The sequence below is a fragment of the Ambystoma mexicanum genome, chromosome 1p (assembly GCF_040938575.1).
Source record: "Ambystoma mexicanum isolate Mex_15411 chromosome 1p, UKY_AmexF1_1, whole genome shotgun sequence".
NCBI classification, from domain to species: Eukaryota; Metazoa; Chordata; class Amphibia; order Caudata; family Ambystomatidae; genus Ambystoma; species Ambystoma mexicanum.
Window position 1 is genome coordinate 173,552,231 of NC_090921.1, and position 23,970 is coordinate 173,576,200.

General features: G+C 50.5%; 1 protein-coding gene across 2 annotated transcripts in view; it reads left to right on the top strand.

Moving 5' to 3' along the window:
- PLOD3 (procollagen-lysine,2-oxoglutarate 5-dioxygenase 3) overlaps positions 1–23,970 on the top strand; it is a 796,608-nt gene that overhangs the window by 313,750 nt on the left and 458,888 nt on the right. For both annotated transcript variants that reach the window (XM_069646170.1, XM_069646173.1), the window contains exons 4-5: positions 12,825–12,988; positions 13,648–13,760. In XM_069646170.1, coding sequence (XP_069502271.1) covers positions 12,825–12,988; positions 13,648–13,760 — 277 coding nt within the window. The remainder of the gene's footprint in view (positions 1–12,824; positions 12,989–13,647; positions 13,761–23,970) is intronic.

Genomic DNA, 23,970 nt, shown 5'->3' on the forward strand with positions numbered 1-23,970 from the left:
ACTGCTCATGGATCTGGGAGTCTCGATCAACTTCGCGAAATCCCACTTCGTACCGTCGCAACATGCCCTGTTCCTGGGAGCCAGACTCGACACAGTGGCACGATTGGCTTTGCTGTCGGAGGAAAGGACGAAGGCCATCCTGGGCAAGGTACAAACAAGACTTTTCGTCAAGTTGACCATGGACGTGGCCAGGGTGAGGTCCATCAAGTCACTACTCGGCATGATGTCCTTGTGCATCTACCTCGTGCACATTTGCAGGTTGCGGATGCGACCGCTGCAGGAGTTCCTCGACCCCCGTTGGATGCAAGCGGCGGGCAGCTTTGAAGACAGCATCTCACTTAACGAAACAAGACTTTTTGCCAAGTGATCCGGTGGTGGGGCACCCGCGCACATCTAGCAGCGGGCATGTACTTCCAGACCCCGGCACATCAGGAAACGGTGATGACGGACACCTCCCTGGAAGGATGGGGAGCGCACACCGGAGATCTCCACACAAGAGGCCTTTGGCTCCCGGAGGAGAGGTCACTACACATCAACGTCCTGGAGCTCCGATCCGTGTTCTGGGCCTTCTGGTTGTTCCTTCCGTCCCTCAAGGGCAAAAAGGTAAGGGTCTTCACCGACAACACCACCATGATGTTCTACATCAGGAAGCAGGGGGGTACTGGGCCGTTGCCCAAGGGATGTTCCTGGTACCCTTCCATCTGGCAGGAATAAAGCACACCATCGCCGACTCACTCAGCAGGGAGCTGCGCTCGTGCAACAAGTGGGAACTTCGGCAGGATCAAGTGTATCTCCTATTAAGACGATGGGGAAATCCCCAGATCGACCTATTCATGACGGCGATGAACGCCAAGTGCCGGAGGTTCGCCATCAGGATCCCCCAGCCAGGGAGCATGGACGATGCCGTTTCATTCCCCTTGGACGGCCTGTTCCTGTATGCGTTCCCCCCCCCCGTTGCCGTTGCGACTCATCAGTCAACTCGGAGGGTCCCGGTGCAGGATTATCCTCGTCGCACCGGCGTGGTCGAGGCAGATCTGGTTCCCGGACCTTCTGGACATGTCAGCGTCCCCTCCGGTCCGGCTACCGACGGACGTGAATCTTCTCGCCAGGGAGGGAGGCACCATCCTCCATCATGACCCAGGATTGCTGAACCTGCAGGCCTGGCTCCTGCAGCACTAGAGTTCGGAAGGTACGATATCCAGGCAGACTGCAAGGAGGTGCTTGCAAAGGCCAGGGAGTCCTTGACTCTCAAGTGCTATGGACACAAATGGAAGAGGTTCTCTGTCTGGTGCAGTGCACAGAAGATTAACCCTCTGCGGATTACTGCCCCTCAAGTGCTGCCATACTTGCTATCCCTGGCCAAGGCAGGGCCCCATCTGGCGGCTATCTCCCGCTACACCAGAACTCCGGGCGGTCATCTCTGTGGTCTCATCACCTTGTGAAGGAGTTCATGAAAGGACTGTTCTGATCGTTCCTGCCAGTGAATGCTCTGGCCTCGGCGTGGGAGTTCAATGTGGTGCTGACCAGGCTCATGGGGCCTCCATTCGAGCCTCTGTATTCGGCGCCGTTGAAGTTCCTGTCGTGGAAGACAGCGTTTCTTGTAGCCATCACCTCCCCACGACGAGTGGGAGAAAACCAGGCCCTCTCCTGTAAACCTCCATACCTGACATTCCACGAGACGAGGGTAGTGCTGAGGACGCACCCCTCCTTCATGTCCAAGGTGCCGACGAACTTCCATCTCAACGAGCACTTGGTGTTACCTGTTTTCTTCCCGTCGCCGGCTGAGAGGACTTTGCACTCGCTGGATGTAGCTAGAGCGCTGAAGTTCTACGTGGACCGCACAAAGAGTCTTCGGAAGATATCACAGCTGTTTGTAAACTTTGGACCTGTGAACCGAGGGAAGGCTCTCTCGAAGGCCTCTATTTCCAGATGGCTCTCCGGTTGCATCATGCACTGTCACCAGTTGGCAAACCGACCGTTGCCCAGCCGTCCGAGAGCCCATTCAACCAGAATGATCGCTGCTACCACGGCATTCTTGTCTGGTGTGCCCCTGCTAGACATCTGCAGGGCTGCTACGTGGAAGTCGACGCACTTTAGTCGGCCAGGCAGTGCTGCGCAACCTGTTCGCTTGAAGGTGAGCCTGGTGAGGAGGTAAGAAATGCTTAATGTTGAGTTGTTGAAATGCTTAATGTTGAGCCTTGCCACCTCCCGTGGTTGTGTATGTGTGTACTGCTAAGTATTCATGAGCATGTGCATCCATGCCAGACCCCATGCTGGAGAAGGAACAAGTTACTTACCTGTAACTGTTGTTCTCCAGCATGAGTCTGGCATGGATTCACATGCGAACTCTCCCTCCAACCGCTCTGCGGCTCTTCTCTTGGTCCTAATGCCACTTTACGTGCTACCAAATCTGAAGATGACTGCCAGAGGAGGGGCTTAGGTAGAGGGCAGTCATTGGCTGGGTGTCCTCATCTTCAGATGAGGCAGCGCGAGGACTATGTATACCTCCGTCCCCAAGCACCGGCCAGAGAGTAAGCAAAGACAATCCCTGGCCAGTTATTGAGGCCACAGGTGCAAAAAGCAGGAACTCTGGTGGCTTAGGTAACCAGGCAGCTGCAAAAGAAAACGCAATCAAGTAAGAATATTGCACTACTATGACGGTAAACAACTCTCTAGTATAAGGGACTAAATGACACCTACCAGAGTGGTCTGCAATGATGTGGTAAGGAAAGCACACCTCGTGCTCCCTCCCAATGATGGGGGTCAGGGAACTGGGGGCCCAACAGCAGCAAGAAGAATGGTGTAATCCAATACCTGTAGGGACCTGTGTAGTTATTTGTACCTTGAGGAAAAAAGGGAAGAGGGGTTTAACTTCTCAAGTGAAAGTATAAAGTTCCAGAGTTCAAGGTTTAATCCAAAACAATCCATGGGACAAGACAGTAGTTCATAAACCAGGTAGCCAGAAGTCCAAAGCGCCAAATCCAGGAGGGTAATCAAAAAACAATCCAAAATCTGTAAGCAGAGTCCAAAATCCCAAAAATGCACCAGAAAACGTAGCGCCACTCAAATGCTGAAAGCAACAGCTGAGAAGCGTGGAGCTGCGATGCCGGTAGCTTTTTATACTGGTTACTTCCTTAATCGGTCACGTGACAGGTCACGTGATTGCATCTGCAACGTCACGAGCCTAGACGAGCGACGTTGCTTGCAATCACGTGACCGGGAAGAACCAACCAGGAAGTGTGGCGGTCTGCATTGGCCATGACTGTTGATAGCCGGCGTTCCCCAGTGCCAGCGGGACCAGAGACTCCATGGTCGCCGCCTTCCATCGCCTCCCATGACATCCCGCTGCTGTTGGGAAGGGACACAGGTATTGGGATGGTCCGGGGAGTTGAGTGGGGCGTGAGCGGGAAGGGAACTGAAGGGAGGAGCGTGGGTGCTGAGGGACGGGGAAGGGTAGGCGTGACAGTCGTTGATTTCTCCCCTCCTCCCCAAGGACCCACGACCACGTGGGCAGGCAGGGTTGAGCCTATGGAACCTAGAAACGAAGCGTGGAGCATGGACATTGGCAGCGAGCTCCCATGATCTCTCCTCCGGACCAAAGCCAACCCAATCTATGAGATAGTAAAGCACCCCCGTACTGACGTGCGACCCCAAGATATCATTGACCTCGTATTCTATTGCAGAGTCATCAATCAACGGGGACAGGGGCAGAATGGCTCTAGTGCCGGGCAAGAAAGGTTTTAATAAGGACGTTTGGAACACAGGATGTATGCGCCATACAGGAGGCAAGGACAAGCGGTATGCAACAGGATTAATGACTCTTGTAACACGGTAGGGACACACAAAACGAGGGAGCAGTTTACGACAACCAGGTATATGTAGATGTCGAGTGGACAGCCATACCTTGTCACCAATGTTGTAACATGGAGCAGGAGAACGTTTATTTGCTGCGGAGCACATGGTAGCCTGGGCTTCCCTAAGATGGGCAATAGTCTGAGCATGAATGCTACCTAGATCCCTAAGACAGGCAACAGCAGCGGGATTTAGGGCATTCTGAAAATCGGGTATTGGCAGGATTCGGGGGTGTTGACCATAGAGTGAATAGAACAGGGAAATCCCAGTGGCAGAGTGTGGGGCATTGCTGTAGGCGAATTGTGCTATATGTAGAACTTGGTACCATGTCTGTTGATGTTGTAAGGATAGGCAGCGGAGAAACTGCTCGAGGGACTGGTTGATGCGCTCCGTCTGGCCATCAGTTTCAGGGTGGTAAGAGGAGGAGAACCGGGCATCAATTCCTCGTAATTTCGTGAGAGAACGCCAAAATCGGGAAGTGAACTGGGAACCCCTATCGGAAATTATGACACAAGGCAACCCAAAGAGACAGAAAACCGAATGAAAGAACAGTTTGGCTAAAGTCAGAGCTGAAGGGATGCCAACACATGGGACAAAGCGAGCCATCTTGCTGAATGGATCTACAACAACCCATACAGTGTTGTGTCCTTGAATCTTTGGCTGGTCAGTAATAAAGTCCATGGTAACCGTGTGCTAGGGGTGTGGTTGAATGGGTAGGGGTTGAAGCAGACCTAAAGGCCGACCTTTCCTGTATTTACATTGGGCACTTATTGAACAGTTAGACACATAATTGTTCACATCTTTGCGTATGTTAGGCCACCAACACCATCTTTGTAACAACTTATGGGTCCGACCCTGCCCTGGCTGGCCATTTATTGGGGTGTCATGAGACCACTCCAACGCTCGAGTACGGGTGTCCTGAGTGGGAAGATATAACAGGCTCTGTACGAATGGTAAACTGTCATGGAATACTGGAGCCCACTCTTCAGCATCGTTGGGATGTACAGAGAACCACTGACGTATAGAGTCAAGCAGATCTACTGGTGGGGTACATATGCAGATAACATGCTTCTTGTCCAATAGAGTCTCTGGGAATATGGGAAGGGAATACCCCCCTGGCAGCCGTGACAAAGCATCTGCTTTGCCGTGACCTATACCTGGACGGTGACATATAATGAAATCGTAGGCGGAAAAGAACCGGTGCCAATGTACTTGCCGACTGTTAAGGCACTTCAGGTTGGCCAGATCTTGTAAATTACGATCATCGGAGTAGACCGTTATCTGGTGCCGGGCCCCTAACAGATGGTGTCTCTAAGTCTGAAATGCGTCCTTAACAGCCAGAAGTTCCTTTTCTGTGACAGTATAGTGTTGTTCTGTTGGTGTAAACTTGCGGGAATGGAAAGTGACGGGGTGGAGGAGCCCCGTGGCCGGACAAGCCTGGGAAAGAACTGCACCTATGGCAAACGAAGAAGCATCGGCCTCTACCACGAAAGGCAACTCGGCGTTTGGATATTGCAGTATAGGGGCCAATGTAAAGGCCGTCTTTAATGTATTAAACGCCTCAACTTGTTCTGGGGCCCAAACATGGGTACCTGCGGACTGGTCAGATGGGTTAAGGGGGCTGCTATAGAAGAGAACTCTGCGATAAATCTTCTATAAAAGTTTGCAAATCCGAGGAAGGACTGTAAAGCCTTAACAGTGGTGGGAACAGGCCAATTCAAAACAGTGTCGACCTTGACTGAGTTCATAGAGAGTCCTTTAGAGTTGATGTGATAACCCAAGAAATCCACTTCTGTGGTGTGAAATAGACACTTTTCGGGTTTTGCAAATATTGCGTGGGTTCGGAGTCTGTGTAGTACTTCTCGGACATGGCTTATATGGGATGGAAGAGTCGGAGAAAATATCAAGATGTCGTCTAGATGCATGATGACATATGTATCTATGATGTCATGGAATACATCATTCATAAACCTCTGGAACGTTGCGGGCGTTACATAGACCAAAGGGCATCACGGTGTACTCATATAGACCATGCCTAGTACAGAAAGCGGTCTTCCACTTGTCACCCTGTTTTATACGAACCAGATTGTATGCCCCTCTAAGATCCAGTTTAGTGAAAATAGTGGCATGAGTAAGATTGTCAAGGAGTGGTTTTATTAGGGGAATGGGGTACCTATTCTTGATCGTTATCTAGTTAAGACGACGGTAGTCCACACAGGGACGCAAGTCGCCTTCTCTTTTGGGCACATAAAAGATCAGGCTAGCAACCGGAGACTGGGAAGGACGGATGTGACCTATCCTTAATGCTGTCTGGATATATTCTTTCAGGGCTAAATCTTCTGTGGGTGACGAGGAATAAATCCGTCCGCATGGTACAGACGTTCCAGGGATCAGATCGATGGGACAGTCGTATGACCGATGTGGTGGTAAATGTTCGGCACACTTTTTATCAAAGACGTCAGAAAAGTCACTGTATTCTGCCGGGATAGTTGAAACCGTAGCCTCCACAACATGGCCTGGTGGATCGCAGTCCATATTCTGTTTATCACTAATCTGTAACTGTGTTAGAGCGCCCAAGACTTGTGAAGGAGATGTGACTTTGCCTGAGAGCGTGAGACAATGGCTCTGGCAGTGGTCGATTTGAAGAACAAACCTCCACGATACCAATCGATAACAGGATTATGGGTGCATAACCAAGGGAGACCCAGAATAAGAGCAAACTGTGGAGTGGAGATCAGATCAAAGGACAGGGTCTCGCTATCTACCTCCTGAATAATAAGTGTGAGAGGTGCTGTTTGCTGTTTGGACCAGATACAAGAGCCTAACCATCGCCGGCCTGGACTGGTTCTGGTGTACGCTTGTTCTGGAGGGGTAGATTGAGGGATGCTGCCAAAGCTATATCCACATAGTTCCCCGTTGCTCCTGAATCGATGACTAGTTTTACCTTGTGACTGGTCTACGGAAACCAGAAGGGCTTGAATGTGCTTGGGTCACATGATACCTGGTTCCCCTGGGAAGGATAAGGGAAAAACTCCTCCCTCATCAACCCCATGCATGCATGCAAAGCGAAACTCTATCCCCTGCTCCACTAACGCCCGGTATTTCAAAGGTACCCTATGCTATCGTGCACGGATCTAAATGACATTTCACGCTTTGGTCATGCTAACTTGCCCATCATATGCTGCGCATTGTATGTATAACTCTTCATGCTGTGCCTTGCCTCCTCGTCGATGTTGAGGTGTTTTACCTGTTCCATTGTGTCAGCTTACCCTCAAAATTGAATCTAGGCATTGTGTCAGATTACGTTGCACTCCAAATCTAAGCATTGTGTCAGCTTACTCTGTACTCCAAATCTAGGCATTGTGTCAGCTTACTCTGTATTCCAAATCTAGGCATTGTGTCAGCTTACTCTGTACTCCAAATCTAGGCATTGTGTCAGCTTACTCTGTATTCCAAATCTAGGCATTGTGTCAGTTTAAGCTGTATTCCAAATCTAGGCATTGTGTCAGCTTACTCTAAAAATTGAATCTAGGCATTGTGTCAGCCTACTCTGTACTCCAAATCTAGGCATTGTGAGCTCACTTTGTACTCCAAATCTAGGCATTGTGTCAGCTTACCCTAAAAATTTGAATCTAGGCATTGTGTCAGCTTACTTTGTATTCCAAACCTAGGCATTGTGTCAGTTTACGTTGTATTCCAAATCTAGGCATCGTGTCAGCTCTCTTTAAAAAGCCTTCCGTGCACATCCCAGCCACATATGCAGCATCTGCTTATTGCCAACCACCAACCAGGCCACCCACCACCAACAAAATGTTCCTACCAGGCATCTTCACAATGCTGCTGAGAACTATTCTCCACCTCATTAATTCCTCTTGTCTGCCTAGTTCCACCCTAAGCTTGGCCACCGTAGGCACCATTCCACCACCTTCCGTAGAGCCCCACCCCACAACCACGCTGTTACAATTCTCCCTACCATGCAGCCTCCCAGAAAGAAATACCAGATTATGGTCCAGATTACCTAAACTGTACAAGCCTCGAGTCAGGGACTCTATCCAGTCCAAACTGAATAACCGTTCTATTACCATTAGCACCTGCGCCAACCTCACATTGGAAAGACCTAAGACCAGCCCACCTAATACTACACCCAAACACAAAACCTAAAACACAGCCACCATCCCCACCCCCACCAAAACCACTGCCGCACTCATAAAAGGTGCCCTCATCAACGCACGTTCAATAATAGCCCATGCTACAGATATAGCGGACCTCATTCTAGCAGAAGATGTAGATTTCTTAGCCGTAACCGAGTCCTGGCTCCACGCAGCCGCAGGACCAGCCCTCTCACTAGCCATCCCCAATGACTACATCATCCTCCGAGCGGATAGAACCGAATCTAGAGGCGGTGGCCTGGCCGTAATTGCCAAAACCCACCTCAACATTAGACTTGACTCCTCTACCCACCTCCCATCTTGTGAAACTCTCACTGCTAAGCTGCCTACTACTAACTCCCAAATGATATCCATTCACTTACTCTACAGACCTCCCGGACCCTTTGGATCCTTTGAGGAAGACCTTGGCGCCATCCTCACCAATAACCTGAAAAACACCTCCCAGAGCCTCCTCCTAGGGGACTTCAGCCTAGGCTTTAAAGACCCCAAAGATCACCAGGCTACCCTCATCAATAATACTCTTTCTGAATTAGGCTTTACCCAAAAAGTATCTGGCCCCACCCACAACAAAGGGAGAACCCTCGACTGGGTAGCAGACTACAACTGCGCAGCCTCCATCACCGATAACTCTCCTCAATCATGGTCCGGTCACCATCTCCTCTCCTTTACCCTCGAAGCCTCGAGCCCCATCACCAACAATGTGCTAGCCTCAGCCATCCCCACGAGAAGTAAAAAAAATATCACAGTGGAAAAGCTGATACCTCTCATCCTCCCTGCTCTTAACCAACTCCCTGCTTCTTCCAACCCTCACAACCTTGTAGAAGGCTATAACAAAACTATGCGCACTGCCCTAGTCTCCATTGCACCATTAAAACTAAGAAAATGTAAACCGAAAAAGCATCTCAACCACTGGTTCTCCAATCACCTCAAAACCCTTAGATTAGAAAAACGCAAAATGGAACAAGCTTGGAGACATTCTCCCACAGACCACAACAAAATATTGCTCAATAAAATAACGTTCAACTACAAAAAAGAAATCATAGCCGCAAAAGAAAAGTCGTACAACCTGAGAATCGCCCAATCCAACTCCAACACCAAAGAGTTGTTTACGATCATTAAAGAACTGGAAAAACCTGTGCTAACCCCAGACACCTGTGTGAAGGACAAACAATGGTGCACCAGTGTCCAAAATGCCCTCAACAACAAAGTCACAAGCCTTCAAACTAAAATCAAAAATAAGAAAGACTCCTTAGCCAAACCAACCAACCCTACTAACACGACCCCGCGCCCCACGCCCCAACACCCTCTGCCCAAGCCCTCCCGCTTTAGCTTCTCCAAAGTCTCCACTCTCGAAGTGGAAAAAATCATTCTCAGCCTAAAACCATCTAACTGTCAGGGCGACCTTTGCCCCCACAAATTATTAAATATGCGGCAAGAGACCTCTCGCCATTCATCACAAGACTCATCAACGCCTCCCTCTCCTCAGGCACCGTCCCCAGCAACCTCAGAGTCCTGGGTCCTCCCACTTCTCAAAAAGCCTTCTCCGGACCCCTCCATTCCCACCAATTTCAGACCTATTACCACCGTCCCCTTCCTGCTCAAGATCTTAGACAAGACACCCTACCAACAAATCCAAAAATACCTTGAACTGAACCCTCTCCTTGGTATCCGACAATCAGGCTTTAGACCCTAACACGGGACAGAAACAGCCCTTATCGACCTGAAGGCTCAAATTGACACTCTTAGAGACAACAGGAAAACGGCTTTACTGCTTCTCCTTGACCTCTCTGCGGCATTTGATCTAGTTGATCACAAAATCTTATGCAATCACCTGGATTCAGCTGCCCACTTTTCCCAAGAAGCCATCGGTTGGATCGAGTGATTCCTCAGCAACAGATGCATGCGTGTCTTCTCCACCACAGCCGCCGCCGACCCCATCCCCATCCCCATCACATGCGGAGTCCCCCAGGGCTCATGCGTCTCCCCTACACTGTACAACGTGTTCACGAAGTCCCTGTTTGATGATCTAGATGGTCTGGGTATCACCTACACTAATTATGCAGATGATACCCAGATCCTCATCCCGCTGACGGGAGATTACAACCATGATTTGGCCTTGGTGAACAGGATGTACCTAATCATCCAGGCATGGATGGCGTCTCACAGTCTATGCCTGAATGATGACAAGACTGAACTCATTATACTTGGTTCCACCGCAAACCTAACCAAATTGGACCACAACTACACCAGCTTCATTATAGACGGGAACACGATCAAAGTAGCTAAGGAAGTGAAAACCTTAGGAATATACATTGACTCCTCCTCTCCTTACATAAACAGGTTAGCTCTATGGCATCCTCCACGGCCTACATATGTAAGTTTATAAGAGCAGCCAAACCCTTCTTATCCATCCAGAGCTGCATTACTCTAGCCAGAGCCCTTGTATTATCAAAACTGGACTATTGCAATGCTCTCTACGTGGGACCTAGCAAAAAGTTACTAACAAAATACAGACGCTACAAAATAACGCTCTCAGAGCAGCGCTCAGCATCCCCAAGAGAGAACACATCTCCAACATTAGGAGAGCCCATAACTGGCTCAACACAACAGATAAAATCCTGCTCAAAGTAGCCTCACTAACACACAAATGCCTCAACAACGCTGCCCCCGCTACTTAGTCGATAGAATAAGTAAACACACCTCCAACAGACCTACTAGAACCTCCAACTCTAATCTTCTCACAGTTCCCAGATTCAAACGCACCAAAATGGGTGGCAGCAGCTTCCAGGTAAAAGCAGCACAACACTGGAACTCCCTACCACCTTCTCTTAAGAACACCCCAAACCTACACACACTTGAGACATAAATACATACACTGGATAAAGAACAATGACCGCTAATTCCTTTCATCCCACCTCACCGCTACCTACCTGTAAATATGTATATTTGTAAATCCGTAAACTTTTGCCTTTTCATGACTGCTTCAATCATCTATTATCCATTGTATTTACTGCATTGCATCCATAAAACCATTGTAATTACTGTACTGCATTGTAACATGTAACCAAGCTGCGAATAACCTTGTTGCTCCTGCGCCCTCATACCCTCGGGTCTGGTGCGCAATACAAATGAATAAACTAAACTAAGGGTGGGCCTGTCCGACCTCCTCCCCCTCGTCTTGGGACGGTGGTTCTGAAAAACCGTTGACTTGGGCTTCGGACGCCTGGGGCATTCCCTCACATAATGTTCATTGAGCACACAATAAAAGCAAGCATTCGAGGAGCGTCGTCGTTCCCTTTCCGTGACTGTAATTGGGCTGCAGACCCCCCTATTTGCATGGGTTCCCCTGCGGAATCACTGGAAGAGGGGACGGAAGAGAAAGGCACTGATTTTCCAAGTTCCTGTCTCCTCTCCGCCCTTCGAGCATGGCATTGTTAAGCCCTCAGTAAAATACCACTGCCTTTTTGTTCTCTGGCCAGGATGTTTCTACCGACAGCTGATTTAAACTGGGTGATGTACTCAACCAACGTTGTCTTCCCCTGACTTAATTCCAACAACTCTAAGTCCCGTGCCTGGGCCTTGTGCCTAGTGTCGAACACCCTGGTCATTTCTGTTATGAGTAAATCGAAGTCATACAAAATGGGATTGTCATTCTCTAGTAAAGGGTTCGCCCAAGCCGCCGTTATACCCCCCAAGTGTGACGGTGTGAATGCGGCCTTCGCTGTGGAGTCAGGAAAGGCCTGTGGGCGACACAAAAAATGAAGCTCGCACTGATTCAGGAATGTGCGGAACTTGCGGGGGTCACCCTGGATCTTTTTGGGAGATGCCAAAGAGAATGGAGTGGAAACAAACACGGGTGCCGGTGTCGGGGCAGGATTGGGAGGATTTGCCAGGGGAGGGGAATCTCCAAACTCTGGATCAGCAGGTAGGGCATGGCGCTCATCGTGTCTCGCCGCTGATGAATATCAGCCGTTGCGGCCGACATATCAGCTCTCAGCACCTGTACCTGTACCTGTACCAGAGCAGCAACTGGATCCCCAGCGGCGGTATCCATAGCCAAAACGGTATGAGGCTTCTCAGTCTGTCAAAATCTTCAGATGAGGTACCGCGATGACTATGTATACCTCCGTCCCCAAGCACTGGCCAGAGAGTAAGCAAAGACAATCCCTGGCCAGTTATTGAGGCCACAGGTGCAAAAAGCAGGAACTCAGGTAGCTCAGGTAACCAGACAGCTGCAAAGGAACAGGCAATCGAGTAAGAATATTGCACAACTATAACGGTAAACAACTCTCTAGTATAAGGGACTAAATGACACCTACCAGAGTGGTCTGCAATGATGTGGTAAGGAAAGCCCACCTCGGGCTCCCTCCCAATGATGGGTGTCAGGGAACTGGGGGCCCAACAGCAGCAAGAAGAATGGTGTAATCCAATACCTGTAGGGACCTGTGGAGTTATTTGCACCTTGAGGAAAAAAGGGAAGAGGTGTTTAAGTACAAAGTTCCAGAGTTCAAGGGTTAATCTAAAACAACAGGATATACCAGTGTTTGTTGGATATATAGTTTTGTTGTAAAAATGTTTTCTGCTAAAAGTTTAAAGTAAATCCTAGTACTCGCCTTCCTGGTCTCATCGCAGAATTAGTGCTTTGCTGCCTAAGCCGTGGTGTGCCATTATGCACTCTAGTTATTGAGGAGAGGTGGGGCAAGAAGCTGTAGCTGCGGTCTTCTCAGCATGCTATTTTGTTCAAGTATTTTACCATTTTGATTAGACCTACCAAGATCCATTGATTCTTGTTATTTTCCCTAGTTATGATGTCATCTTTGCTGCAAGCCCTACAGAACTTCTGTGGAAGTTCCTCCAGTTCAATCAAAAGGTGATCTTCTCCGCAGAGGGCTTCTGCTGGCCAGAGTGGTCGCTTGCAGAGAAATATCCACCCATCAACTTTGGAAAGCGCTTTCTGAACTCTGGAGGTAGGTTCCTTCCACATATTCTTGCGGAGCTGGCATCCTAAATTCCTTCATTTTGCATTACTTAATTCACTGGCTGTTGGTCAATTGTTGTAAGGTTTAGGTCATTGTCAGTGCAATGACGTATATGAGGTGTGGTTGTACTATGACCGGAGGCAGTTGCACATCTGTAAAGTGAAGGGAAATGTGGTCGGCAGGGAAAGGCTCCATTAATGGATAGGACGGGATGGGCTTTTATTAAAAAAATGTGCTGGTTACTTGAGAGCAAGAAAAGTAGATGCACAAATGGGAATTATTCAGCCGAGTATACTAACACTCCCTGATACAGGGGGGGGGGACACAGCACGAAAAGAGTATAGCTGAACCCAACTGGCAGAATATATACCTTTTACAGATTGTCCAGGGTAGGGGATATGAGTTACCAGGGCATCTCTTTGTAGCCCAATCAGACCAAAGTATCTTTAGGTGTGCAATTCTATTAATGGCACTTCTGCTTAAGTAGACACACATCACATGTGCTTGTGTTTGAGGCTTTTGCCATAACTTGTTAAACATTTATAAGAAAAACATGGTACCCATGAGCAAGCCCCCAATGTACAATAACCAATTAATCTGCCTGTCCGTTTTACAGTCCTGTGATTTTTAATATTCTTTTGTCTTAGGGTTTATTGGTTACGCTCCCTACATAAGTAGCATTGTTCAGCAGTGGAAGTATAAGGATGATGATGACGATCAGCTCTTTTATACCAAAATCTACCTCGATCCTGCCTTGAGGGTGAGTAACTGAGCACTATAAATCTGGGGATTGAGTGTTTTACATGGCAATATTGTTACCGTATTGTATTTTTTTCCTTTCTTGCTCTGTCTGCTCTACTCTTGCTTCATGTCCTACCATTGTAAGATCCTAGAGAGTTGTGGAAACTCTTGGTCCAGTGGTTTGTGTAAGTTACTTTACTCCTGGTGATAGAACTTTCTTTCAGAAATTCGGTGGATACTGTTTTTGTTAACCACTTTTCATTGACTTGACATGCTTTTTGGTTTGTGTTGGGACTGTCTAATTTAAGAGCAAGTTGACATTTTAAGTTCTCATTTCTCTGTTTCAGAATTTGGACCACACAAACCTTGTCTGAAGCTTGGCTTTTTTACTCAAATAATATTAATCTGGTACTCTTAGTCCTTACATTCACATCATATGCGCATAACCACCTTTTTTATTTAGTTATTAAGTACTCACTGACCTCCTGAATTAATTGGAGCAGATTGTAAGGATCTTGGAGTATAGGATAGGTCCAGGGCCGGGTTTGAGTTTTCATGGTACAGCTGTCGGCCTCAGGGCAGGAAGTTCTCCTGAATCTTATCACTTTGGCAAAAACAAAGTTGTTGCAACCAGCCCAAACCTATGTAATAATGTGGGATACAAATCTCTGCAACTTCAGAATAGAGAAAAAACTTATTGTCTAAACTGTAGGTTGCAATTGCACCTTTTGTACATCCCCCAACTGTTTTCTAGGTGCAATGCTCAATGTCTGGTGTCTGGGTTTGGAAGGAGGAGACTGACAGACCACAACCTGATCCCTTTTTCTTGTCTTATTCCCACGATCTTTGGTAATCAGAGACCCACATATTTCTCCTCTCGTGTTTGGAATAGGGTTGATCCCAGTAAACGCTTAGCTACAATACAACACCACTGTGGGTGTGTCATGACTGCTCCAGATGCGGACCTGCTTCTATCTTTGCAGTCTACCTTTGGTGCAGCAGCGGACGACTAAGCGCCTAAAAATAATCAGAGAAAGCCCACTAGACTATCAGCACTGTTGTTTATGCCATATACAAGCAGGCAGAATGCCAGTGGCGTCAAGCTTATCATGGTGGGGGACAGAGCAGTAAAGCAATTAAGGAGGCTAAGACCGCTTATTTTTCAAACACCATTTTCTCTCTCCATTGTGGCAGCAAAAAATCAGTCTGGGGAACTCTTTGCCGTAGTACGGGAACTGTCAGTCCCAGCGGCCGCAAGGCAAACCATTCCAGCCTCTCGAGCTTTATGCGACTCGCTCTCACACTTTTTTGGTGATAAAATTATTAAGATTCAAGACTCTATTGCCTCAGCCGTCCAAGATCAATCCACCTGTTTCCTTCCTTAAGAAGAGGTGGTGGCTGTGGTAGATGGCCCCTTTCTTGTGTTCTTCCCGGCAACAGAGGAGCAGGTTTTTAGAATTATCATTAATGAGGTCCTCTTCTCCCCTAGACCCCACCCAGCTCAAAGTGATTAAGAAGCTGGCTGCTGAGTTGATGCCAGTTTTGAATGTAGTGTTGAATTATTCCTTAAAGACTGGCTCTTTTCCAGCAGTCCTTAAACAGGCAGTAGTATCTCCCATCCGGAAAAAAGCAATGCTGGACCAAGCGGGCCTGGACAACTTTTGTCCAATCTCTCTCCTGATGTTCTTGATGAAGGCATTGTAAGCGATTGCCACACCTCAGCTGGGAGACTTTCTTGAGCAGCAGAATGTTCTTGATCTATTCCAGTCTGGTTTTAGGCCATCAATGCTTGTCTCCGTTATTGATGATCTGACTACGATCTTGGATTGGGCGGGGTGTGCCTTCTGGTCCTGCTTGAACTCTAGGCGGCTTTCAACATTGTTGACCATCTTATTCTCCAGCATGGGGTCTGGCATGGATTCACATGCTCATGAATATTCCCCGTCGTCAGGCTGGGAATCCTCTGTAAAGAAAAATCAGTATCAGTTTCGTTTCTGATCTGTCTTTCGTAGTAGTAACCAATCACTGATCTCTGCGTCATACTGACCATAGCCAATGACTGCCCTCTACCTAAGCCCCGCCTCTGGCAGCCATCTTCAGATTTTTTCCGCACGTTCAAGTGTTGGGAGTCCTCGTGCTTAGCTCTCGAGCTTTTACTGCGTGTTTCACGCTTTTTCAGGTGAATTTTCACATTTTTTCGGTTAATCGAGCCTCAAGCTCCACCGTTTCTACTCCTGTTAATGGCTACCCGTTACGGGATTTTCCTACGCCCCTCAAGGGGGAAGATTTCGTCGAATCAACTTCTTGGAGGATTCCAGAAGATTTGCGACCTACTTCGAGATGGCCCAGGACGCGAGTTCGTCACCCGGACCCAAGCTGTTTCGCAGCTGCCATGGATGCGGGCTGCAGAATGTGTTTAAGGAAGACGAACATTCGCAATGCCTCTACTGTCTTCATGGGGACAAGACTCATGTAGAGAAGGACTGCCAGTTCTGCAAGAACTTGTCGGAGCGGACCATGAGGGACCGTCGATCCCGTCTCGCCAGCTGGTTGGAGAAGGGCTCAACGGGTGAGAAGAAGAAGAAAGGGTCCGAGCGGGCTTCTAAGTCCTGTGCGGGCGCCCCGGCGACGGGGGCCCAACACCAGGCCAAGCGCCGCGAGTCCGCTGGCTCCGGGAGCGCCGAAAGGTCGGGCTCTTCGGTCGCCAGGCAGGGCGCACCTTCCCCGGCACCGTCAACCACGAGCCAGCGCTCCGGTTTGTGGAAGAGGAAGTCCGAGACCCCCGGTAAGCTTCGGGAGAAGCCCCGTCCGATCTCGGAAGAGGGAGAGCGAGGCGTCGCCCCTCCCCCTAAGGAGAAGGCCCGGGACGCACCTAAGGTGGTGAAGGCCCCTACCCAGCAGGCAAAGGCCTCTATCGAGGCGATCGCGGCGACTCTGGCCAAGCCGGCAGAGACCCCGCCAGCAGAGACTGCCTCCGGGACTAGAGTTTCCCTGCCGCCAAGGAGGGAATCCTCTTTTCAGTCCATCGTCATGGCCACCATGATGGAAGAAGCGAGGGGGGGCACGGTAGCCTCCTCGAGCTCGGAGTCAGCCTCGGAGGAGGAAATGACCGAGGCCGTGAGGAATCTCGAAGTCCAATTCGAGACGGTTCGATCCCGTAAGGAAGATCCTCTGGAGATAACCGAGGAAGACGACGATGGCGAGGAAGAGCAGCCTTCCCTTCCGGCGCAGCCGGAACCTAGGCCTTAGGTTATCTCGGCGGCCATTTTGTCTGCGATCCAGTCCTTATGCACTGAGATAAATACGAGATTACCACGGCCCAGGCCAGAGGACCCGCAACCTGGCCCGTCGGGAAGTCCTCCGAACAAACGACGGAGGACCCAACCCTCTCCTCCACTCGCCCCCATAAGGCCTGCAGTTCCCTCCTCATCCTCCCACGAGTCGGGAGATGACGGTGCGATGGGCTCGACGACGGGTTCTGAGGGCGACGGAACGGGTCTCCCGTCTCCCGTCGCACGGGCCTCGCCGCCCGACGAGATTGGCTCATTCCACGCCATGATCGCCAGGGCGTCTGAATTGTTCCAGCTCTGCCCGGAGGAGCAGAAAAAGGAAGGTTTCCTCTATCAGCGCCGGGAGGCCAAGAGGAAGACTGTCATCGCGGTGCCTCTAATCGATGACATCTGGGAGGAGGGCCTGTCGGTTCTCAAGAACCCCTCCACGGCACCAGCCAAACGGGACCGGTACGAGAAGAAGTACCAGGTCCCCGAAACCGCTCCCCTGTGCCTCAGGGCCCAGCCAACACCAGACTCGGTCGTCTCGGCGGCGGCGAAGAAGAAAGCGGCGGGGTCAGTAGCCTCGACGTCGAATTCCCCGCCGGACGGCGAGGGAAAGAAGTTGGACGCCATGGGGCGGCGGGTCATTTCGTCGGCGGGCGACGACGATCAAAGCGGCCAACGCCCTGGCAATCGTGGCCCGTTACGACAGGGAGCTCTGGTTTAAGCTGGCCCCCATATTGGACTTCCTACCGGACGACAAGAGGTCCGAGGCCCTGGAAATACTTCAGGAAGGCGAGGTGGCGTCGGACCACGCCATAACGGTGGCAACCGATATTGCCGATACCAAGTTCTGTCAGCTGGGCAACGGTGTTTGCCTACGACGACGGGGTTGGCTCCGGGGGACCGACTTCGTCAGGACGTCCAGACCAGGGTGTTGGACATGCCGTTCGACGGCAGAAACTTGTTCGGGAAGGCGGTGGACGAATCCCTCCAAGCCATAAAGACGGACACGGAGACGGCCCGCGCCCTAGGAGCCCTTCAGCAATGACGGCCCTTTCGGAGCTCCGGAGGCAGACAGGGTGCCTCCAAGGGATCCAGCGGTGGCTCGTCGTCCTACCGCCAGGCGGCACGCTCCTCGTCTCAGGAGGCCTACAGGGGTCGCGGCAAGCAGGGAGCGCCTCGATGCCGTCGGCAAGGTGGCCAGGGCGGCAAGGCCACCACCTCCAAGCAGGACTGAACCGGCCGTGGTCTCGGGCCCCCACCGAAGCACCCCGGTGGGAGGCTGGCTGACGAAGTTAGTCAGCGTGTGGAAGTCCATCTCCACCGACCGTTGGGTGCTGGATACCCTGGCAAGAGGACACTCTATCGAATTCCTGAAGAAGTGCCCTCACGTTCCACCTGTGGCCAGGAAGGAAAGTCACGTCCCGCAACTGCTGTTTGAAGTACGGGCGATGCTCAGGAAAGGCGCCATCGAGCTTGTCCCGAAGAGACTCCGGGGCTCCGGGGTGTACTCAAGGTACTTCCTCGTCAGGAAGAAGACGGGCGGCTGGTGCCCCATACTGGACCTTCGTCGTTTGAACAAATACATCAGGTCACAAAAGTTCAGGATGGTCACCCTCCAGCACGTACTGGGACAGCTGGAGGAAGGCGACTTTCTATCGTCGTTGGACCTGGAGGATGCATACTTCCACGTTCCCATCCCCAAAAGTCACTGAAAGTTCCTCAGGTTCGTCGTCCAGGGACGCCACTTCCAATTCAGAGCACTGCCGTTCGGATTGAAGTCGCGCCCCAGGGTCTTTACCAAGTGCCTAGCGCCTGTGGCAGCGTGGCTGCGCCTGCAGGGGATTCACATCTACCCCTACCTGGACGACTGGCTAATCCGCTCAAGGACGAGGGAACTCGCCGTCGAACACACTGCGAGGACCGTCCAGCTACTCACAGACCTGGGATTCGCCATAAATTACCCAAAGTCCCACCTGGTGCAGTCGCAGGTGGCCCTGTTTCTGGGAGCGAAGCTCGATACAGTGAGGCGCCTGGCGGCACCGTCGGAAGAACAGACGAAGACCATTCTAGGCAAGGTGCAGCGCCTGCTAGCCACGGACGTGGCCAGGGTGTGGTCCATCAAGTCCCCCCTGGGGATGATGTCCTCTTGCATCTACCTGGTGCGCCCCTGCAGACTACAGATGCTCCCTCTTCAAGAATTTCTCGACGTCCGTTGGATGCAGGCAACGGGCACCTTCGAAGACAGGGTTCCCCTCACCGAGGTGTTCCGGCGGGCGATTCAGTGGTGGGGCGTTCGAGCGAACCTCACGGCGGGCAAGGACTTTCAGACGCCGGCGTACCAGGAGACGGTGATGACGGACGCCTCCCTGGAAGGTTGGGGCGCCCACACCGGAGATCTCCACGCAAGAGGCCTCTGGCTCCTGGAGGAGAGGCTCCTGCACATCAACGTCCTGGAACTCCGAGCCGTGTTCTGGGCTCTCAAATCGTTCCTCCCGTCGCTCAAGGGCAAGGTGGTGCGGATCTTCACGGACAACACCACGACAATGTTTTACATACGGAAGCAGGGAGGCACCAGATGCCCAGCCCTATCCAAGGAGGCACAGGATCTGTGGCACTAGGCGGTCGCCCAGGGGATGTTCCTGGTTCCCTTCCACCTGGCAGGAGAAAGGGAGCTGCGCGCGTGTCACGAGTGGGAACTGCGCCAGGATCAGGTGGAACAACTCTTCCGACGATGGGGCAAACCCCAAATCGACCTGTTCGCAACAGCGACGAACTCTAAGTGCAAGAGGTTCGCCAGCAGGTTTCCCCAGCCGAGAAGCATGGGCGATGCGTTCTCGTTCCCCTGGGACGGCCTATACCTGTATGCGTTCCCTCCGTTGCAGTTGCTGCTTCGACTCATCAACCAGCTCAAGAGGTCCCGGTGTAGGATGATCCTCGTCGCACCGGCGTGGCCGAGGCAGATCTGGTTCCCGGACCTTCTGGACTTGTCAATGTCCCCTCCCATCAAGCTGTCGGCGGACGCGGACCTTCTCTCCAGAGAAGGAGGCGCCATCTTCCACCACGACCCGGCGTCGCTGAACCTGCAGGCTTGGCTCCTGCAGCGCTAGAGTTTGGAGGCTACGATATACCGGCCGATTGCAGAGAGGTTCTTGCAAAGGCCAGGGCGTCCTCGACTCTCAAATGCTACGGTCATAAGTGGAAGAGGTTCTCTATCTGGTGCGGAGCACAGAAGATCAACCCCCTACGGATTAAGGCCCCTCAAGTGCTGCCGTACCTGGTACCGCTGGCAAAGGCCTCTATTAAGATTCATCTGGCGCCGATCACCAGATATACCAGAACCACAGGACGGACGTCCCTGTGGTCCCATCGACTGGTAAAAGAGTTTATGAAAGGACTGTTCCGGTCGTTCCCGCCGGTGAAGGCCCCGGCCCCGGCGTGGGAACTTAACGTGGTGATGACCAGGCTCATGGGGCCCCCATTCAAGCCGATGCACTCCGCACCAATGAAGTTTGTGTCGTGGAAGACTGCATTCCTGGTGGCCATTACCTCCGCACGACGAGTGGGAGAGATCCAGGCCCTGTCCTGCAAAGCACCGTACTTGACTTTCCATGCCTCGAGGGTGGTACTTAGGACGCACCCCTCCTTTATGCCCAAGGTGCAGTCGGACTTCCATCTTAACGAGCCCTTGGTGTTACCTGTTTTCTTCCCGTCTCCTTCGTCGCTGGCCGAGAGGACTTTGCACTCGCTGGATGTGGCTAGAGCGCTGAAGTTCTACGTGGACCGCACAAAGAGTTTTCGGAGGACATCACAGCTATTCGTGAACTTTGGACCTGTGAATCAAGGGAAGGCTCTCTCGAAGTCTTCTATTTCCAGATGGCTCTCCGGCTGCATCATGCACTGCCACCGGTTGGCTAACCGACCGCTGCCAGGCCGTCCGAGAGCCCATTCGACCAGAGCGATCACTGCTACTACGGCGTTCTTATCTGGTGTGCCCCTGCTGGACATCTGCAAGGCTGCTACGTGGAGGTTGACGCACACCTTCACGAGATTCTACTGCGTCGATCGGGATTCCAGGGAGGAGTCCAGGGTAGGCCAAGCAGTGCTGCGCAACCTGTTCGCTTAAGGTGAGCCTGGTGAGGAGATAAGAGATGCTTAATATTGAGTTTTTTTGTATTGCTTAATGTTGAGCCTTTTGCCACCCCCCGTGGTTGTGCATGTCTGTACTGCTATTTACTCTTATTTTCATGAGCATGTGAATCCATGCCAGACCCCATGCTGGAGAAGGAACAAGTTACTTACCTGTAACTGTTGTTCTCCAGCATGGGTCTGGCATGGATTCACATGCGAACCCTCCCGCCTACCCCTCTGCGGCTCTTCACTTGGTCATACTGCCACTTCACGTGCTACCAAATCTGAAGATGGCTGCCAGAGGCGGGGCTTAGGTAGAGGGTAGTCATTGGCTGTGATCAGTATGACGCAGAGATCAGTGATTGGTTACTACTACGAAAGACAGATCAGAAACAAAACTGATACTGATTTTTCTTTACCGAGGATTCCCAGCCTGACGACGGGGAATATTCATGAGCATGTGAATCCATGCCAGACCCATGCTGGAGAACAACAGTTACAGGTAAGTAACTTGTTCCTTCTATGCCTGCCGCCTGGAGGAGATCGGGATTGGAGGGCCAGCCCTCTCCTGGTGTAGGGGTTTCCTCTATCATCAGACACAAGTACTTTCTCTTCCCGCTCTTGTTTCTGCCCCATCCTGTTTAACTTGTGGAGTCCCTCAGCGGTCTGAGATCTCACCTTTGCTTTTTAATAATTATGTTCTTTGCCAAACGTATTCATTCACATGGTTGTCAGTTTCATTCCTATGTGGATGACACACAGCTGATCCTGAGAATTTACCGTGAGCAGGTCTTTCCATCTTTGATACTGTGGAACTGTCTAGATGATATAGGCAATTGGATGAATTCAGTTGGTTCAGCCTCAATGCTGGAAAGACTGAGGTCATGGTCCTCGGGCGATCATCAGCTGCTCAGGCAATGTGGACTACCGAGTATTGGCTCTCTTCACTCTGCCTTTTGCCGTTGTCGGTTAAGAATTTGGGCATTAAGATTGCGTCTTTCCTCTTGGCGCACCCGCAAGTCGCTGCCATGTGTATTTCAGCCCATCTTAAAATGAAGATCTTGAGGAAAATCACTAGTTTTATTCCAGTGAATTTGCAGTCTAGTTGTCTTGTCTACCATCTCAGGGACCCTAGACTGCTGCAATGCAACACTGCTTTCCCATCCTTAATTACTGATCTATCTCCTTCAAGTACTGCAGAACTCTGCAGCACGTTGAGGTACTGGCTTTCCCAGATTCTCCCATGTATCTCCGGTGCTTCGGAGCCTCCACTGGCTTCCTGTGAATGTGAGAATTAAGTTCAAATTCTTGTGCATCGTCCATCAGTGTATTATGGGGAAGGTGCTCTTTATCTTTGATACATTTACCAAGTATATCCCGTCTAGCAATCTACACTATGCTAACTTATAGTTGACGGCTCCCTGTTTTTCTAGAGTGCCTATCTGGGGCAGAACCTTCTCAGTGGCCACCTCCCAGTTGTAGAACTCACTTCTGTTCTTGCTTCGGGCGATCATGGGCTATCTTGTCTTTAGAAAGGCCTTAAAAACCTTTGTATTCAAGTAAACTATCTAATAGTTCCACTTTCTTTCTTAGATGTACCTTGATTGTCTCCCCGCTGGGAGAGTGGGTTCTCTACCTCCAAGATGCACTCGGGTCATAACTGCGGTCTATACATTTGGAAATTAAATGGCACACAGGGGGCATGATAGTTATCAAAGACTTTATTTTATGTGAAATCAAGAAGGTCCACCATCCTGTGCAAAACCTATTTCCTTCCCTTACACTTTTAACTAAGCTAAAAGGGTAATGAAGAATAGCTCCCTTCTTTTGTTGGCCGGAAAACCAGGCCAGTAGTAGAACGTGCTATTCTCTGAGAGAGTGATTGTCAAGGTATCTGTTCAACGTGAGTCACATTTTCAAATAAAAAACCTTAGTACCAAGAAAATAACTCCATTCCCTTAGTATTACTCTGCCTTCTTATGTTCACAAAACAAAGCAGTGTTCCAATGCAAAAGCTTGATGCCTGGGGGATGACTCCCTTCCCTTGGTCGTTCCCAGGTTTTTCACAAAGTTCACAATTACAAGGGGGAATGACTCCCTTCTTTGGACCTTTCTTAGGCTATTTGCAGTACCAATAGAATGACTCCATTCCCTTGGCTTTTATGGCAGTGTCATAAAGTTCATAACCACAAGAGGGATGACTCCCTTCACCTGGACTTTCCTGGGCTTCTCGCAAGGTTTCACAAACACAAGGGGGTACACGTGTCCCCTCCTGGTCTTTCTCCTGTATACACAATTCATGACGCCAGGGGAATTACTTCTGTCCCCTTGCCTTTCTCCAGCTGTACAGTTCAGAATGTCAGGGAGTATGCTTCTTCCACTGGCCTCGCTCAGACCTCTTGTAATGCCAAGAGAATAACTCCCTTCCCTTGGCTTTTCTCATAATGTTCACAAATGCCAGGGGAATGACTCCCCTCTCCTGACCTTTCTTAGATTTTTCACAATGTTCACATGCACCAGGCGGGACAATGGCTCGCTTTCCCTGACGTTTCCTAGGCTTAATTTGTGTTTTAAGCTGGCTCCACGGACTTGTGCTGGGCAGACCTGGTGTACTCTCGTGCCAGGTACTGCCACGAGAAGGGTGCATCTGGGAGTAAGTTTCTTTCCTTTTTCTGGGTTTCCCCTATACCTGGCTCACTATCCTGCCAGCTATAGGCTTCTTCCCACTTCTTCCTCTTTCTTCTATTTTGGTCCAAGACCCTCTTAGTAATGTCCCAACATGTCTTATTCTCTCTTGTGTGGTCCCACACCCCCCTAATTATT